The sequence below is a fragment of the Tauraco erythrolophus genome, chromosome 14, assembly GCF_009769465.1.
Source record: "Tauraco erythrolophus isolate bTauEry1 chromosome 14, bTauEry1.pri, whole genome shotgun sequence".
Lineage (NCBI taxonomy): Eukaryota > Metazoa > Chordata > Aves > Musophagiformes > Musophagidae > Tauraco > Tauraco erythrolophus.
In genome coordinates, this window is record NC_141478.1 from 13,401,957 (window position 1) to 13,422,538 (window position 20,582).

The window sequence follows — 20,582 nt, forward strand, 5'->3', positions numbered from 1 at the left end:
TGTGAGCGCTCTTTGGCTAATGCCTCACAGACTACCTCTCTTCTGGCGTGCTCCCAAGGACTTTCAGAGTAAGAGCTGCCTTCACCAGGAGTAGCCAGAGTTCTGGCTGCCCATATACAATGTAAAGGAAAAGCAGAGGTCTTCTGCACACTGTCGTCCCCCTACCCAAGGTACATCATTCACTACCTTAGTTCTGTCAGTCTCAGCAAGAACTACGAATGTATCATCTCTCATGCAGAGATGGTTGCAACGTCCTAAAAGCATCAATTTAGATAGTTCTGTGCCCAGAAAACTTGAGGTCCTGAAACCAACCTAAAGAAGCCTTTATTGAAAACAGCAGATAGTTCTGTAACTGCCAGCCCCTTAATATATGGTCACATGGGGCAGCATGACAGGGTAATTCCGCTCCGCAGGAAGGAAAGCGGTTTGTGTCAAGCTGCGCTCTGCCTCCAAGCGCGAGTACTGTTGGACGTTGCTTCAGGGAAGTTCTCGTACAGGCTGGTGGAGATGCGGATGCGTGACAAATGGATTTGCCTTCATGAATCCTCTGGCTAAAACTCCTACGTACGGCATGGGCCGCGATAGCCGCTGTTACAGCGTAGGAATTGTCGCAGCAGAAAGAGAGGAGCTGGCAGGACGTACGGGCACGAGGCAAGGACCGCATTCCTGCATTCCCAGTGGCGTTCTCTGGCAGATCTCTGTGCTCCAGTGTTTCAGCTTTCAAAAGGAGCTTTTGGAAAAAGGCTGTGCAATAGACACTCAGTTTCCACTTGACAGAAAGCAGCAGTTCAGACCCACTAACTGTAGATTGTTTTTAGAGAACAACCCTAGAAATGAATCAGTGAAAGGCGTAGCACAAAATAGGCTGCTGTTTCAACTGGCAACTGTGGAATACACTTGTGTTGGGCTATTTCTGTCCTTCTTGTACAAGAATAATTTCCATCTTTTTAAATAATTTTTCCAAGTAACACAATCTGGTTTCATTTTCCAGTACTAATGGAGGAGAAACCTTTATTTAAATCTTGCAAACAATCATCGGTAACTAGATGAACTGATAACAGAGCTAAATAAATACAGCAGATACCCAAACGAGGTTGCTGTCTACTCCAAAGTTCTGGAAAAAATAAATAATTCTGATTTGTTCTTTGAGTGGCAAACTTCCAACACCAGCAATAAAGGCAGGCCCTATGTACTCTGGAGCAGACATACTCCTTTAGCATAGAACAAAGTGAACTCTGCAGCAATGCGAACTATAGCCAGCTATAGGAAGGCTGATCTGCCAAGGAATAAACTCTCATCCAATAGTTTACTGCAGTGATTTTTCAATGTTTTTGTTTCATTTTGCAGGTTACTTAACTTTTCTTCAGTTGAGCATGCTTACATAGTAAATTTAAGCTTGTAGATAATTGACTGGATTTTCTTAGTTGCTTTATCACTCACATCTTGGAAAAAGTTCATGGGCTGCTCTAGTCTGAGTACGACCACCCAGATCTTACTTATCTAGGCTAGGTGCTAGACTGTACTTTTTATATGCTTTACCTAGGAAATAAACTCAAACCTCTGTGGAGAGTTGTGAAATTTTATAGAGCTGGTACAAGTGCTACATAGCACATAAGCGGTGGTGCATAACCTCTCTGTAAACATCTGAGTTTCATAGAATCACAGAATGGTTTGGGTTGGAAGGGTCCTTAAGGATCACCTAGTTCCAACTCCCCACCATTGCAGGGATATCTTCCACAAGACCAGGTTGCTCAAAGCCTCATCTAACCTGACCTTGAACATTTCCAGGAATGGGGCAGCCACAACTTCTCTGCGCAACCTATTCCAGTGCCTCACCGTGATTGTGTTTCATCCAACACTAGTGGGAAAGGGCATGCTTTATGGTTTAGTGGAATTTCTTGTTCAGCATTTTTTTTAAAATCAATCTGTCTTTATTCCCCTGCTAATAAATTAGTTAATAATAGTTGTATCTATCTCCTTGCATAACTTGAACAGCGTAGGTGCTACCATGGAAGTTGATGTTTTCTGGTCTGCAGTTTTCTGCAGGTTTTTTAACACGGTCATTATCAAAGAACGAACAATACAAATACCAATGAGCCATCAGAAGTTATAAGCTTTGAAGCTCTGTATAACAACTGGTCCTAAGTAAAAGCAAGAACTTAAGCATCACCAGCAGCAGTCATACAGACAAGAAAGAAACCTTTCATGTAGTGAGTACCTACAGAGAGATTCCTACTGATCACCACCACATGAAAGGATACCAAAGAGGAGATGTGAGAGACTTCAGTTGTACAAGGTTAATACATTATCTACTTGAATCGTGGAAAAACAGAAGAAAGAACACAGGACACTGAGAAGTTAAAAAAAAAAAAGTCAGCCTGATTTAATTGGAAAGCATCACTTGGCTGGGTTCTTTAGCAATTGTTGGAAGCCATCCCAACTCTTTATATATTTAGAAGTGATATAATTCAACTCATAAATAATTTCTTAATAAGCAACAGTTCTCCCGAAGTACATGATTTAATCCTGCAGAGTTTGTGAGAAATAGGACTGTTCCCGTCGTGCTCCATACATTTAGAACATTTTATGACAATAATAATTTTTCTGTTGGATATTTTAGAAGTAGAGTATCCCAATAAATGCATTTGGTATCCTGTGAAATGACAAAGGCTTTGGACAGCGGGTAAGAACAAATGCTGAAACAATTATTACTGTCAGTCCTGTGGTGTCGCAGAGATGAAATTACAATATCATTAGGGAAATCTGCATAAGCGTATGCAAGATTAGACCTGATTAAAAGGCAGTCTTTACATGGCTGAAAGACTAGTAAAATCTACGGTGCTGTGTTGTCATTAAGAATGAAAAATTTCCTGAGAAAATTTAAAAGTGTATGTGTGTATATACATATTTATGCATATAGATATTTACACACACACAGTTTTTTGATGGGTTTGGTTCTGTTTTGTTTGGAGTTTTTTTCCAAAAGGACACTGAGTCTACAAGACCAAGGTCAATAACAGCTCTGTTAGTTGGAAGAGGAGCAGAGAGCTGGGTTCCCTATGGCACAACAGGAACAACTCACTTGTTCAGCCAAACTCTATGCAGCAAAGCTGATGCAAATGGCAGACGCAGGAAGAAAGGACTGTCTGACAAGCTGGGAGATTGACAGGAAATCATATGGAATTTTATCAAAAATACATGCATTTCCAACAATATTTCAACCCATCAATGATTTCCATCAAAATAGCTTAATAAGAACATTTCCAGCTTATATTAGTGCTAGAGATAGCCCATAATTCATTAATTTCCCTGTGTTCAATTGTATAAGTAGATACAGCCATAATATTTGTCCAGCCTTTAGTCTCTTTAGGTCCACAGTCATTATTGTTCTTCAGTCAAGCTGTTAAAAATAAATCTGATGAGGGGAGGACTCCCTCCCTTGGTATACAGAACTGTACCAGTTTATCAGTGCAGGTGTAACTATGCCAGGGTACACCAGAGGATTTAGCTTCTTATTTTAAAGCAGAGCAAATAGTTTCAGAGGCTGGATCTGCACCTTGGGACAGGAGAGATAGGAAAGACCATAAATTCCTCTTGATTCGGGGGTTATGTTTTTCTATGACTTCAGTGCAAATTTCAGTAACACTCTGACTCATCTTTGGGATATTATTCAATACGGCTATTAAACTTTAAATTGCATGAAGGTTACCTTAGTGCAGGCAAAAATTTAGGACACATTTGGAAAGATAGGAGAGGGGAAGGAAAAAGAAATCAATATATTTTTAATTCAATTTCACACTAAGGTCTGCTCATTTTACTCAGAACATATCCTATAAAATGATAAAGCTATTCACATGAATAAGTTTAAGCAAGGCTTGGCTGTGAAATCCCTGGCTGTTAAAGAAGCATATTTTGATGAGTTTCAACTTGCTTTAGGTTTAAAAAAAGTAACAAATGGTGCTGAAAATCAGTGAGGTGCCAAGGCTGGCAACTGGGAGTCCCCCGAGCCGCCAGCCATTCTAATCAGGGTACCGCTGAAAAGCGCTGTTTTGAGAGCTGTTCTCTGGCAATGGAGAAAGAAACGGCTTTTCATTCATTTTCTTCCCACTTCAGTGGGTTAGTCAGGACTAACCGAGTGGAATAGGCTTATTATTGTACCTGTTCAAAGGAGGAGGATTTTATATTTTTGCACAGAGGTGGCTTTGCTGGTGTAACTAACCTCTTGCCATTTAGTTAGGACTTCAAAAGCGTTACTTTGCTCCACTTAGCACTTAGGTCATTCCATTCATTTCTGTACATCTCAATTAGGGAAAGCAAACCAGACGGCTCTACTCTGTGCAACTCATTCATTAACTGTGCTGCAATGTAATGTTGCAAATTCTGCAAGGAATCAAAAGAAACCTTTTAAAGGCTCCACGTAAACATGTCTGTTGCCATTACATTTAGCTAAGCATTTTCCCCTCCCCACGTAAATATTAATTCTGAAACATTAAGCCAACAGTGGCCATCTTAAGCTGCAAGTCCAAAAATACCACAAAAGGCAGCAATTAGAACTGACACTTGGAGAATTACTATAATGGCAAAACACTTTTCCTGGAAAACACCACACTCTCTATATTGCATGAGAAAGAAAAACATAGTTGTGAAAGGGAAGTGATGGCCCTTCTGAATTCAGTGCTTTACTTCCATGTTATCCCAAGGGTAGCATCTTTGAGCGTTTCCCATGCTGGCATTTCTGTACGGATTACTTACCAGGGAAGCAAATGGCTCCTTTGCTGTGTCAGTGCTCCCGAGGTACAAAAGTGCAGAGAATGCCCCATTTGCTGGATTTTGTGCAGGCAGTGTATCTTAACCTGAGGAAGCCAAGAAAGCAGTGCTTAAAGACATGAAGAGGTTCTTATGAAAGATACCTTATTGAGGAACCTCTTACTGCCCTCTACTTACCTGCTAAGCAAGTATTACCCCAAGCAGTTCCTGGCCACATGAATTCTCCATGGTCCCTAGAGCGATAGCACAGCTCACTGCCATGGCTAGAAGAGTCGAAGCCGCAGTGTCGTAATCATAGTCCTGTGTTTGATGAACAGTTTCCACCTCTGCATCACTGCTGCTAGCTTGCTGAGCAGCACACACATAAACCTGTTCTGAAGCAGGGAGGAAAGCAGGGGACTCTTGATGTGTCTGCTCAGTAATTACTATAAAACAAGATATCTGAAAAAAAGTCGGTTTTGTAGACTGCTTTGAGAAGGAAGGAAGAGTCCATTTAGCTTGCACCTTTGCCACTAAAGAAATAAACCAGGTACGTTTTGCAAAGGGGATGAACAAAACAGGAGATGCTGCTGTTAATACAGTACAAAATGTCTATTAAACAACAAAGAGAGGAAGGTAACGCACTATGTGTTGGTCAACGCTTTTTGTCTAATCTTTCCTCACCCAAGTAGAGATGTGTTGTAGATTTTCCAGGTGAAATGGATAACTGGCTAGTCCTGCAACCAATCGAGAGAGCAAATGAATTTCACTCTCAGCAGAACACTAAATTTCATAGAAATACCCCTTGTCATTTGGACCATGGCAGACATTGTCAGAGGTCTAAACTGGTTTTGGCACAGATTCTTATTTTAAGAGGAAAGTCCATTTTTTCTTGCATAACAAAGAGGAAAAGATTACAGAAGTAGGACTTGAAGAACAGAGTGTGATTACAGTTGCCCATATTTAACCAAAACACATTATTTAGCATACGTGATAAGAATGACAGCCAAGAAATAACATAGAACTAAGAGTTCCAGAGATCTTATAAATCATGGGAGCTAGGGAGAATTAACCAATAATGTCAGAAACTTCAGAGTCTTTTAATCATCCACTGCACACATTTCTCCGTTTGTATTTCTGAAGATGTTTTTTTCATGTACTGCTTTGGTGACCTGTACCTTTTGTCTCTTCACTTCTGAAGCTTAAGCAGAGACAATGCCATTAAAGGTCACTCTTTTTCTAGCCATTGACATGAGTAATTTACATTCCCATATTCCAGATGAATTGCATAATTATTTCATGAAAATAAAAGAAGGAAGAATGAGTCAAGAACAGACATGACAAAATTTCAGCTTGTTCTCTGCTTGAGAAGTTGTCATAGTGAAAAATAAACATAAATAAAAGAAATCAGAAAATAGTCCTCTGCATTTACTGATCCAGTCCCCAGTCTGGAGGATGAGAGCCTGAATATGACAAAGACATACTTTTTGTATTATTTGGGACAGTGATTCAGGCAATAGCCATTGTGCGATGCATAGTCATCCTCTGGAAGCTGCGGAAAATTAGAACGATAACACCAGATAACCTGTACAGAGACAATATAGTCTGAGAAACATGGTGCAGGGAATCTCAAAAAAAACCCAGTTGATTGGAATACATCCCCTTTAAATAGCAACTTCCTTCTAAAAGAATTAGGGAAGAGCATCTGCTGAATATTAAATCAGTCTTGGATGAGACATGATTGGAAACAAACCTGAGTACATCATGGAAAGTAGGGAAGCATCTTTGGAAAAATAATCTTCCTATCAGCATATACGTCATAATTTTACATGGCCAGTTTAGGCCATTATCACCAATATAAGTAAACACTTTTTTAATGAAACACTGAATATAGCAAAAGTACTCAGATCTATGCAAAAGGAGGGAGAATCCTGGTCTAAATCTCTTTGTTCATATGCAACCTTAGGATCTACAGGTATTTCAGAGGCAGCATACAGCAAACACTCCTCCACAAGGCAGCATTTTCTTTTACCTTTGTAAAGAAAATAAAAGTAAATATTTTCTTTGAACATTTTGTTTTCTGTGGTTTATCTGAGAAGATATCTAACTTTCCTTGCCACATCATCTTGACCATTTATTTCAATTTTTGTAAAGCTCTCTTTAGAAAGAAAACAAAGGAGGGAGCTGCCTCCAAATGCATATTGTTTCATTGGTTCTTCTGTCAATAAATAGGTATTACATAATATTTGCTTTTTAAAAATAAAGATCTCTTATATGTAAATGTAGAATAATTAAGTAATTAAATGACACTAGAAGCCATTACAGGCATATCCAAATTCAGACATTTAGGTGTATGTTTTTTAAATATTGAATGTGCCACATTGCTTTTAGGGTGTTGCTCTGATTATTATTCTGGAATAAAGCAAATAGCTGTAGAATTGTCAAGCATCTCTGGACTTTTACAGACCATACCTATGAAATGTTAATGAGATTTATCAGCTTCTATTTGACCAGTGTATAAAGCAATATAATTATTACAAATATATATATAATAAGAAAAGCAGCATTTCCCTGAATAAGTTCTTGTGGCATGTCATCACATTTACAGACTTGTGTTCATAGCATTGGAATATTCTCAGTTAACCAAAAGTCAACTGGATACAAATCTCTCTTCAGTTCCTGTCTTAGGATGTATCTCCTTTGTGAGTTCCAGAAAGAAAAAGCATAAACCAACTCTGAGCATGAACACAGGACCAAAATGTAGGCAATGACAGCTGACAACTTTTTTTTTTTTTTTTCTTTTTTAACCCACTGCATCCATTTGTCAGAAATCCTGCAAGCCATAACGCACTGCTTGGATTTCTGTCTTTTGTATAGTCTCGCGCTCTATAAAAAACAGGGTTCTGGTATTTGGAGTTTTATTTCTTTGATAAAAGCTTTCCACAAGCAATTTCTGTGTATATTAAAGTCAAATAACAACATGACGCGAGCACCACTGGGGTTCACTCGACGAGAGTTCACATAGTGGGAAGCTTGTCTGAGAAGCTCGCTGGGGTGCCCGTTTGCTGGAAGAAAATGCAATCTGTGATGAGCGTATTTTGCATTGGGGGGATGGTTAAGCATGCTGGAAGGGTAAAGCAGCGTGGAAACTGCTGCATGTGTTTCCTCTGTAAGCATGAGAGTAATTAATATTTGGGGAGAGAACATTGAAAAGCAGCAAGCGGTAAATCATCTTCAGGCTTTAGGCTTGAAGAAAGAACAGACAGACAGCTGACTGATGGGGAGATGCTGGCAGCAGTGGCTCCTACAACAAATCTGGGGAGCCCTGTAGCTGGGGAGGGCCCAGTGCAGCCGGAACGGGAAGAAACACGGGTGGGCGAGTTCCAGGCAAAAGGCAAGGCAGAGCAGATTGCGTGAGGCCAAGGGCTCCTCAGCAACACCAGCAGGCCCAGAGGAAGAGAACAGATTGCTGCAAAACAAACTATTTGAATAGACTTGGGGGGTGGGCAGAAAAAAAAAAGAGAAAAAAAAAAAGCGTGCCAGCTCTTGAGTTTGGCAGCAAAAATGGCTCCATTAAGGTTGGGTCAGCCAAGTGAAATTTCTGCTGAGTTATTTGCCAAAGGAAGCTTCAAATATATTGTAGTGTAGGGTTTAATAGCATAACGCGAGCAGCTCAAATTAGCATTAATTAAAATGAAATAAGAATAAACAAAAGGGGGTTCTGTTTCAGACCTTTCGTGTTGAATATGTAATATCTCTACAGGGAGGACTGCAAACTTTCTCTCTTCTGGGTTGAATCATCCTGGGAAGTTTCATGACATTAATAATGCCTGTTAATAAAAGTTAAATGGTTTAGGACAAGGGGCAATGGATTTAAACTGAAAGAGGGCAGATTTAGGTTAGATATGAGAAAAAAATTCTTTACATTGAGGTTGGTGAGGTACTGGAACAGGTTGCCCAGAGAAGTTGTGGATGCCCCATCCCTGGAGGTGTTCAAGGCCAGGTTGGATGAGGCTTTGAGCAGCCTGGCGTAGTGGAGGATTTCCCTGCCCATGGCGGGGAGGTTGTAACTACATGATCTTTGAGGTCCCTTCCAACCCTAACCATTCTATGATTCTATGATTTATTTTAGAGTATCATTCAACTGGATGAGTTTATTTAAATGCTCCTGCTAACAGTTTATTCCCTGTGAGCAATACAGCAATACCTATATTCAGAGCACAAACATTGTGTTACTGTTTCTAGGCTTTGTGGTGCAAACCCGTAGGAAACTCTTGAGATTATTTTGGTATATGAAATATGAAATAATAGTAATGAATGATAGGTATACAGTCATTCCTTTTTAAGGCTCCAGTCTCCATTTAAAAGCATACAAATATATCATTTGATTGAAGGCTCTCTGCAGCAGTGATTGCTTTCAGCTCATTGTTTATATAATTAGATGCAAACGTCCCTGGGTTATGCTACAGCAACCACAGGAGCACAGAGCAGGAACTACAGATAGATCACAGATGTTGTCTCAGGAAAAGTTGAACCCTACAAAATACATGAGCGTAATAGTTTTACATCTCTAGACAAGCATATGATAGGGATTGTTAGACCCTCCTGCTAAAGGGAATCAGATCAGTTATCAGAATTGGGGTCCAAGTGGTCTGTCCCATTCTTAGCTGACCAGATCCTCTCTGGTGGGTTGCCCGTACACAGCAATACAGACCAGAACTGTTCAAGTCCCTCTGCAAGAAAGGAATTAACATTTTTCTTCATTGTAAAAAGAGTTGAATGGGAAAGATGAGATTGGGCAGAATCTAGTTTGTTCCTATGGGACTGATGAGAGCTGAGCAAGAAGTCTGTTTTATCACACTTCTTCAGGCACACAGAGCACTGAACCCAGCAGAGCCTCAGAGCAGGACTAAGAAATGCCAGATTAAGTCTCTAGGAAAGGACTTACCAAGTCTCAAAAAGCGGTAAGGGGAAACTAAGCATTATTTCCCCTCAGGTGACTGCTAGACTGTCTGAGGAAGCTTCACAGGCTGTTCACTCTCTGAATACCATGTCAAATCCAGGAGAGATCAGATGGATCTAAACTCACCTTTGGAAACTTTCTTGATCAGCATGGAGAAGCTGCCTATGCATGGAACGGCTCTGGAAGGAAAAGTAGCATGCTGGCGGCTCTGTTTCTTCAGCATGTACCACAGACACTAAAAATTCATGCTCGAGATTTAGAAATGGCAAAATTGACTAAATTACCTTCAGAAGTAGCAGTTGCTTTGATAGAATGAATTTTTATTCCTAGGCACAGTCTTTATTTTCCAGCAGAGCTGTGGACTGCCTGTTATTCCATTACCATTAACCAGATATCAAGGCAGCAGTTTTGCTGGCATCTGAAACAGGGAGATGGTAACAGCATGCGGGTTGTGCTGCATTCTTTCTTGAAATACCAGGCTGGGCCTGATTCAGTTCATGTGAAGTCTTTCCCTGGAGGCTGTTGTGGCTGCTGTGTTCTGAGGTAACTTTTCTGCACTATCCTGCATGTTCAGCTGGATGCTTTCAGTACATGTGTGGGTATCAGCACAAATAAACTCAGTACATATGTACTTGGAGATTTCACAGAATTGAAACCTCATGAGGGATGCCACAGTCGGCTTGTCTATGCTTATCATTAAGGCTTATCCTTTCAGGGTTTTCTTTAGGTAACAAAGGCAGTGATTTTTTGATTTTTCCTCTGCAAATTTAATCCTGACTCCATGTTGCTGTATGTCGCTGTTGAGACGGACACGACATACACAGGTTCAAGCAGTATTGATTTATTATATAATTAATTAATCTAATCCTTGCAAGTTCCAGCACGCCTTTATACTAATTCTAACAGTGCACGCGACATAAGCAATTAGGCGGTTGGTTAACTACAGCTGTTCACGCGCCTTAGTCTAATACATGATTGGTGATCACATGCTCTACATAACTTAAGCCAAATTCATTACATCACACAATTAGTGCAAAAACACAGTCCAGTCTCTTATCATACAGTTCCTCCTTATCTTACGGTTCCCTGGCTCTCCCAGCACCTGCAAGTTGTTTTCCACTTCTTCTGTTCAGGGAGTTTTCAGATCTGCAGGGGTACACAGCAATTTCTCCAAGGCCAGTTTCTTCATCTTCTGTCCTGGGATCCACAGACCAGCCGTAGTTCCCACAATTCCCCCTTTTTGTATTTGTGCTAAAAGAAATTGCTCTGACAGCTTGCTGCAGGGCCCTTTGCAGCAAACTGTCCAGACAGGGCAATATTAATAACACAAGTACAACAATGATCAGAATCAGCAACCTTGTTTTTAGCAATGATAACAACCAGCTGGGCAATCCCATCCTCTGAGCAATTTATTCAGCCAGTCCCATACAAAACCACATTCCCTCAAAATCTTCACATCTATCTCCTTGCACTAACAATAAAAGACAAACAATTGCAGCTCTATTTTGCAGTGTAGCATGCCTAACACTATCAGCATCAGTTAATAAATCACTCAATACTATTGACGTAACATTGGCTTGCTTACTCAGCCAATGTCCATGCTTCAACGAGATAAGCTTTCCACCACAGGCCGGACACAACAAGCAGGAACCCACCGGGGACCACCATCTGTCGAGACACAAGCATACCCTCGACCCCAGGTTATCGGATCACAGGGATCAGACCACTGACCTGTCTGTAGATCCCGAACCCTAACTTTGGCTCCTGGGGACATCCCACAGGTGGTGGTTAGTGAGCCAAAGTGACGTATTATCGGGGGTTCCTGAGAATCATCAGAGACCTGTAAAAAAATTCAGGACATACATAGCTTTGTTCAGTCGAGCCTCTGGAGGATCCCCTGCCATTCCCCCTTCTTGTTTTTGCAGAAGCCATTTTAATGTGCCATGAGCACGTTCAACAATACCTTGTCCAGTGGGAGAATGAGGGATACCAGTAACATGAATCACACCCCACAGCTGTAAAAATGAATTAACCTTTTGAGATACATAAGCTGGACCATTATCCATTTTTATCTGATGCGGGACTCCAGCAATAGAAAAAGCCCGTTGCCAATGGCAAATGGCATCTTTGGCAGTTTCTCCCGCGTGAGCAGTAGCAATGATGACCGAAGAAAACGTGTCAATAGATACATGGACAAATTTTAATCTGCCAAATTCAACAATATGAGTAACATCTGTTTGCCAGATCTGGAGGGCCCATGACCCTCTAGGGTTGGCCCCATAGTAGTGAGGGACATGTTGGCCTTGACAGTCAGGGCATGCAGCAACAATAGCACGAGCCTCAGCATTGGACAAGCGAAATTGTCGTCTCAGGGCTCAATAACCCTGATGAAAAAATTGATGAGAAACAATAGCTTGTTGTTTAATGTTTGGAGAAGGTCCCATTGCTACGCCTGATACTAGTGCATCTGCTCTTGCATTTCCTTCCACCAAAAAACCAGGGAGGTTCGTATGACTCTTTATATGTAATACATAGTAAGGAGAATGTCACTTTTGAATTTCAGTCCATAATAGTTTTAAAATTCCAAAAAGTTTTTCTTGAGTAACACGGCTAAGGACAGCCTTGTCTAACCGTTGCACTAACCCAGCCACATAGGCCGAATCAGTAACAACATTAACAGGACAAGAAAATTGCTGAAATACCATAGTCATGGCCCTCAATTCAACAATCTGAGGAGAGCCTTCCTGGTGTTCCACTCTGTTCTGCCATTGATGTCCATCATACCAGGCAATAGCAGCCTTCCCTGTTTTTCCTGAACCGTCAGTGAACACCGTGGGACCAGGCACAGGGTCAGATTAACTTAATTGTTTTTGTGCAAATCGAATCTGGCCACCCATTTTTATTAATGGATGTGAGGGCAGGTGATAACTAATTTGACCTGTATAATTTGTCATTGCTGCTTGAAGTGCTGAACTGTTGGCAAGGCACCATTCAAAATATTCGCTTTTTACTGGTATCACAATGTTCTCAGGATCTCTTGCCAACAATTCTACACAGCGAGCTCTAGTTTTCATAATAATTTGAGCTAAAAGTTCAAAAAGTCCGGGAGCAGTTTTTTTAGTTTTAAAAGGCAAAAAAGCCCATTCCAAAACATGCAAAGGATCTTGCCAATCAGAATTCCACTGTGCAAGCATTGCAAAAGGTATCAGATCATCTATCAAAACAAACACTTGCACTGATACAGTTAGATCGATCCTCCATACATGTTTCTGCATGATTGCCTGTTCTACCTCTTCAATCACCTGTTTTGCTTCTGGAGTTAGAACTCGTGGTGCAGAAAGGTCCGAGTCCCCTTTTAACAACTCCAAGAGCGGTTGTAATTTGGAAGGCGTCAAGCCCAAATAAGGTCGGACCCAATTAATCATCCCTGCTAGTTTTTGTACATCATTCAGGGTTTTTACCTTTATTTGCAACTGAATTGGTTGTGGCATTACCGTCTGATCTAACACCTTGATACCCAGGTACAACCATGGCTGCTGGCGTTGCACTTTTTCTGGGGCAATCACCAATCCATGGTATTGTAATGACTTTCGTGCTTCAGCCTCCATTTCAGCCAGCATTACCTGCGAAGGTGCAGCTAGTGAGATGTCATCCATATAATGATAACAATACCCTGATGGAAATGCAGCTCGAATAGGGCTTAAGGCTTTTGCCACGAACCACTGACAAATAGTGGGTGAATTTTTCATACCTTGTGGTAAAACTTTCCAATGATACCTTTTGGCTGGTTCACCGTTATTCACTGAAGGCACTGTGAATGCAAATTTCTCCATGTCCTGGTTAGCAAGAGGAATAGTAAAAAAGCAATCCTTTCAATCCAATATTACAATTTCCCATTGCATTGGAATCATAGTTGGTGAGGGCAACCCTGGTTGCAAGGCCCCCATTGTTGCCATCACCTCATTGATTTTTCTTAAATCATGCAATAAACGCCATTTTCCTGATTTCTTTTTTTATCACAAACACAGGTGTGTTCCAGGGGCTGTGAGAGGCTTCTATATGTCCTGCTACCAATTGCTCTTTAACCAGAAGGTGCAGGGCTGTGAGTTTTTCTTGATTGAGGGGCCACTGGTCCACCCAAACAGGCTTTTCTGTTAACCATGTTAATGCCAGTGTGGGCTGTGTCACGCCCTGCAGCACAGTGACCCCTGCTAAAAATCCGTTGTAATTCTTATGCCCCATTGTCCAAGGCAGTCCCTCCCCCACAAATTTAAGGGTGCTGTGGTCACATATGGTCTAATAGTGGCCTTCTGTCCCTCAGGGTTACTAATAAGGACAGGCTTGGCGGCCATAAAACTGTTAGCAACCCCCCCAAGACCCATTACTCCCGCACTATTTGACACTAGAGGCCAGGTGGAAGGCCAGTCACGCTGTGCAATGATAGTAACATCAGCTCCTGTGTCCGACAAACCCATTAGTTTTGTCTGCGATGGGGTTGCATGATCCATTGTAAGTGTGCACGTCATTTGTGGTCTCTTGTCGGTGACAGTCTGGGACCAAAAACCAGATGGTTTCCCCGTAGATCCAAATCCGTTGTTGCCCCGAACAGTTTGCTCTGTTTTAGGAACACAACTCACAAAGGGCACAAGTTGAGCAATTCGAGTCCCTTTAACAATAGTTACTGGTGGTGTCGCAGTAGATACCATAGCACAGATCTGTCCTGTATAATCAGCATCAACCAGTCCTACATGCACTATCAACCCTTGCAAGGTGCCACTTGATCGTCCTATTAACAAAGCACTAAGTCCTTTACCGATTGGTCCCCATGCATCCAAAGGCACTTTGTGAATTTGACAATTATTTATTGTTACTGTGTCGGCGATGGATACATCCATCCCGGCAGCTCCGACTGTCTTTCCTGATAGTTTGTCGCATAAGTTTGTGGATTGGTTTGTGGATGCTGCATTGCTCCCGCAAAAGGGTTGCCAGGACTGTAGGGCATTTGTGTCTGCGCGCGCCCCCTCGCGCTCTTTTTGCCGTTTCCCGGAATTGGCTGACCGGTAGCATAAAACTTTGATCGACATTGTTTAGCAAAATGACCTATTTTTCCACATTTATGGCAAGTAACTGGCACTGAGCCATTAACTTTTCCGGCATTTATTGTCAGCCTTTGGCCTTTCAGTCCTGGGCACTCTGATATTATATGTCCCAGGTTTCCACATCTATAACACTTCTGCTCCTGAACACGCAAGGCAGCTAGGGCGGTGGCCAGTGCAGTCATTTTATGCTCTACAGACCCGACTTTAGCACACGCAATAACCATTTCCTCTAAGGAGGGGTCCCCCGGCAATGTCTCAATAACTCTCTGACAGTCAGGGTTGGCGTTATCTCTCGCCAACTGCTTTGTTAACAGGGCTCGCAAACTGTTGTCAAATACTTGTTTTTCTATAGCCCCTTGCAATTTTTCCACAAATTGTAAGAAAGGTTCCCTGACCCCTTGTTTAATTGTTGAATATCTTGCCTTAGGCTCTGCCATTTCTGCCGTGCGCATCAAAGCTTGCATCCCTATTTGCTTAATTTGCACAAGAATTTGGGGATGCCACTGTGCTTGAGCTGCCGGATTACTAAACACTTGACCCATTCCCATCAACACATCTGCACCTACACCGTGACAAGGGTCACCTTGGGGCAACTGCATATTTTGCAATGCTTGATGATCGGCCTGTTGTCTCCAAACATTCATAAAAACCGAGCGCTGTACTGGCTGAAACATAATTTGAGCCAAACGTTGAAAATCGTATGGCACCAATACCTCTAAACTCAATAATCGCAACAATTGTGTCACTGCTGGGGAATTCGGTCCATACTGAGCTACCGCCTTCTGCATATCCTGTATAACTTTCCATGACCACCCCACATGTTGATTGGGCTGATTAGAACCTGGGAGGGCTAACTCCACAGGGCATGTACTAGGTCCTCCCTTTATTTCCATCACAGGCAGATCCTTATTGACCGGTGCCCCCAGTGCTTCAGTCAAGTCCCAGTCTCCAGCCTCCACTGCTTTTTTCCTAACCGCATCCCAAAAACGTACTGCATTATGTGGCTGAACCATCACTGTAGCAGATGGCAACTCCCATGACCGGGGTAAGGGAGGCCGACACGGTAGATCCCCCTGTTTTCCCACCTGCTTTGCAGAAATAGTGGGCATCTCAGCAAAATCTCTCTTAGGATCATCCTCTCCGTCACTCTCCAGTAAAGGGGGATATAACTGATCCTGTATTTGTTTGTCCTCTGTCTCCTCAATATCAGAGGAATTCAATGGAGAAGGGAGAGAGCATGTTTCAACCTTAGAAGCTGCATATTTTTCTTTTGCCTCTTGCAGCTGCTGCCAAGGCAACTTGTAGGGAGTAAATTTTTCTGCCGCTTTTAGCTGTGCTGCAGGGGACACATACGTTCCTGAAGATTTTTCCGCCGCCTTTAGCTGTTCTGCGGGGGATACGTACGCTCCCAGGGAGTCCGGCTCCACTAAACGAGCGGATTTCAGCAACCTTTTTCTCGGCTTAGGCACAGGCGGTAACCTCCCAGCTGAGCTGTCATTCACTTTAGAAGTCTCTCCCACAACCTCACTTGCTGCAGAAGAGGTTATCGGAACAGAGTCCGTCTTATCCTCTGCTTTATCGTGCTCAGACTTTAAGTCTTTCAAGGCCTCTAAAAATGATCGCCACGTTGTCAATAAGTCCACAGCTTCTTTTTCCCCACTGGTAGCAGCATCAAATAGTTTCTTCCCCAGGGCTTGCCAAACAGACACACTGAATGCTGTGGCAGAGTTTGCTTCAAGCCCTTGTCGCTGCGCCCACAATAACATTTTTTGGAGGTTATTATTAGATACTTTCAGTCCTTTTCTTTTCAATATTAACATCCACAAAGAATGGACGGCTTCCTCCTCCTTTGTGAGGCTATTTCCCATTATCCCGTTCCCAGCGGCTCACCTGTCCCAGGTGTCAAAGTCTAAGTCGATCCGGATCAATTCGCAGCTTCCCCGCCGCTCTCAGGCTACGCTGGGCTCCGTCTCCACCGCACTTCGCCCTGTGGTCCAAAAGTTCATGTCCTGGTGAATCACGTCAGGGTCACCAGATGTTGCTGTATGTCGCTGTTGAGACGGACACGACATACACAGGTTCAAGCAGTATTGATTTATTATATAATTAATTAATCTAATCCTTGCAAGTTCCAGCACGCCTTTATACTAATTCTAACAGTGCACGCGACATAAGCAATTAGGCGGTTGGTTAACTACAGCTGTTCACGCGCCTTAGCCTAATACATGATTGGTGATCACATGCTCTACATAACTTAAGCCAAATTCATTACATCACACAATTAGTGCAAAACCACAGTCCAGTCTCTTATCATACAGTTCCTCTTTATCTTACGGCTCCCTGGCTCTCCCAAGCACCTGCAAGTTGTTTTGCACTTCTGTTCAGGGAATTTTCAGGTCTGCAGGAGTACACAGCAATTTCTCCAAGGCCAGTTTCTTCATCTTCTGTCCTGGGATCCGCGGACCAGCCGTAGTTCCCACAACTCCATATACCTGAAATATCATAGAGTGAGGATACTTATGTATATATAAAACCACAACACATTGCTGGTACTCACATGCCTCAGAACAATGCAACAGGCCTCCTAAGAACCATCTTGACCATTTCAGTACTTTTCCATTTCTGCTTTTCTGAAATAAAGAGTTGCGCTTAAACTTCTGCACCATGAGTGGTTACGGCTACTGCTGATAAACTGTTATTACAGACTCCGTGATGACAGAGAAGGCATTCCTGTTATCAGGATACTCCTTCTGTTATGATATGTTTTGCAGTATGCATACACACAATGAACAAGAGTGCAAAACCAGATCATCTTCATTAGCATTTACCCTCTACAGGAGTTTTGACTGTAAGATATTATTTATGCTGCTCGGATCAGTTAGATAGCTGTGAAAATATTGATGCCATGCTTAGCACTTCAGTTTAAACCCGTAACAAGGAAACCATCATTTGTAGTCTAGTTCCTCCTCCCTTTTTTCCAGTATAACCTCAGGATTTTTTCTTTTGTTAGTGTAGATCAGCAAGAGACTGTGACTTTTGGCAGATATTATTCATGCAAAGCTTGAGCCAAGGCGGAACAGAATTGACCTGCAAATCCACCTTACTGAGTTTTGTAGCCTTCCACAGGACATAATCTTCTGCTCTTACTCTAACATTCAGCTTATATTTTCATTAGGCTATACTGAGTTTTTCATGGTTTAAAAATTATTCCTTTCTATTAAAGAAAACGCTGGATAAAAACTGGTCAGTCTGTATGACAGTATTTCAGAGAACAACTATGGAGGATACAGCAGGTGGTCTAATTCATGAGTCTGTGTCTTTTTTCATAGGGATGGAAGTCATCACATACTCCATTCTTAGTGTTTTGTGCATCTTGATCAGATGCTTGACCTGAAACTGCAGATGAGCAGTGCAGAGCAGATCACACAGAGGATATATTGAAGTCCAAATCAGGCTTCATCTTAAAGGAAAACAGGGTTATAGATCACGTCTGAGGCATGAGGCAACATGTGCTTTCTTCCTACCAATAAATCCCTAATCAGATGCACAAAAAGAGATGGAGAGCTTGATGAATCCCAGCTGCATTGACCAGCATTAATTTTCCCTTTGGTCAGGAGTTTTCCACTTAAAATCTAGGTTGGCCATCACCCCAGCAGCTAATCTTTCTCTAGAGGGAGGAGGGAAGAAAAAAACACCAAAAAACTTCCCTAAAATAAAGACAAGGTTTCCACACAGCCTAATATTCTGCAACTGTAAAAATCTTTAAAAAAAAATAATAATAATCAGACAAACAGTAGAGCATTGTTTAAAACAATAAGTAAATGGAGACTCTTCTAGTTTTGTTGTCCTCTTTTGGGAACAACAGCAAACAGGCATAAGCAGACTCTCTTTTTAAGTATTTGTGTCTTTTGCCTTTTCAGTTTCAGCTTTGCTGTTGTTAAGAAATACTTTTCTAGCATTTTCAGACTGAAAACAAGACATTCATTTCACCCTGGATCAACAGTATTGACACGTTGTTTAGATTTTTCTTGTAAAGCTATGCAAAGTGCCAGTGTTTGTGCGTGGGCAGCTATTTCAGTATAGCACATGCTTAATCCGATCTCTTCCCCTGAAGAAGGGAAAAAAAACCCTAAACTACAAGGAAAAGGAATTTACTCATTTGCTTGTCAGCCAGGATAAGCAGATAACATTTACAAAAAAAAAAATTATTTTTTTTAAACTTGTAACACCAGTGGTTCATTTATAACTATGCCATTGAACTAACTTCTTGAAGATGGATTCTACAACATCAATTCTGATGGTTATTATCAAACAGCAAACAGGTTTTGTTTCAGCAAGGCCATAGTTGGATTGCCTGTTAGAAGTGTCTAAAGAAACTTTAAACTTTTAGTGGATGGAAAAAAATTACTTCAAATGAGTTAAAAGAAACCAAAGCAGGCACCATCCAGACACTGATATTATCAGCAGCTTTTACTCAGAAGGGGAGGATGCCCTCAGGTCTTTTATGGACTTGCACAAGCAACATTCCCATCTGGTATCATGCTGGAGCTGTAAAGCTGCAGCACAAAGTATCAGCTATTTGGAGCTGGGTGAAGCAAAACTGTCTGCTTCAAACAGCAATGACCTCCTCACCGCCGGCATTGTGCGGGCAGAGCCTGGGCCTGTCCTGCAACCTGTTACGGAAAGCAAAGTGTAATAGTTGAAAACGAGGGTCAGAAAAGCTGAAACTCTCTCCAGCCTGCCGCGGGGCACAGAGCAGGACACGGTGCATGGCTCCGTGTGCAGGGGCAGAAGGACATCGGGCACAGAGAGCAAGGGATGCTCCGCAGCCAGGAGGCGGGTCACTGGTATGGCGAGTGGTGAATTAATTGGGAGCACTTTCTTTACCTCAAAAGACTCAAGTTGCAGTATGTCCTCCAGATTGATTGTAGTCCTTTTTCCCTCCCTCTTGAATATTCTCAGACTAGGAATTAAAACTTTGGACTGCACTTAGTGATACATTAGATGCCTTTAAATATCTAGGTCTTCACATTCATGTAAGAAATTAAAACTGTCATAAATACCCAGACACAGGTAGCACCCACATACCTTGTAAGTAACGGTGCTGTGACATACAAAATATTATAACTAGGCTTGACTCAAGGTGAGGGTTCAGAAGAATACTTCTTTAGCAATTGACTTTCACACCTGCAGAGTCTTTTCTATCAAGAGTTTTAGTTTGGTTTGGTTGGTCTTTGTTTTGTTATTTGGGCAGGTTGTTTGTTTGTTTGTTTAATAACATCCATCAGTCACAGAATAAGTCACACTTAATCTCCCTGATGCCCCTGTCAGGCCCTCATGCTGCAGCAGGTTTGGCATCCTTTGTTTTCTTTAGTGATAGTCACATCACAGTCCTGCTCTTCCAGCTGTATTATGGCCATGGCTGTCCCTATTCGTTGGCTGCCAAACAGCAGGTCCAAACGTGTTATAACCTGTAAGCCCTCATCTTCCACACTCCTGTGACTAGTAGCTGAATAATAAGTGCTAACCAGCATCTTCGAAATATTTTTTCTTTTAATTAATTGACTCCCCAAAGAACATAACAAGCAAACAATAAAAATGAGACAATAAATAGATTATGCATAAGGGTAATTAAACTTTCTTTTCTTAATAGTTTTAAATATTTTGTGATCATTCTAGAGTGCCTGCTCCTGACTTGGGAGAATTAACTGCTATCAGACACTTCCTGCCACTATTGTCCCCTCTATCTTCCCCTCATTTGACTTTCTTCTCTA

General features: G+C 41.8%; 2 protein-coding genes across 2 annotated transcripts in view; one reads left to right on the forward strand and one right to left on the reverse strand.

Annotated features, from left to right (window-relative positions):
- Window positions 1-20,582, forward strand: part of TIPE3 (TNF alpha induced protein 8 like 3) — a 55,520-nt gene that overhangs the window by 21,864 nt on the left and 13,074 nt on the right. The gene's annotated exons all lie outside the window — the stretch shown is intronic.
- On the reverse strand, window positions 14,266-16,676 carry LOC147527848 (uncharacterized). Its single transcript, XM_086620250.1, is given in 2 exon segments — window positions 14,266-14,611; window positions 14,613-16,676. Coding segments are annotated over 2 exon segments (2,109 nt in total). The 3' UTR covers window positions 14,266-14,566.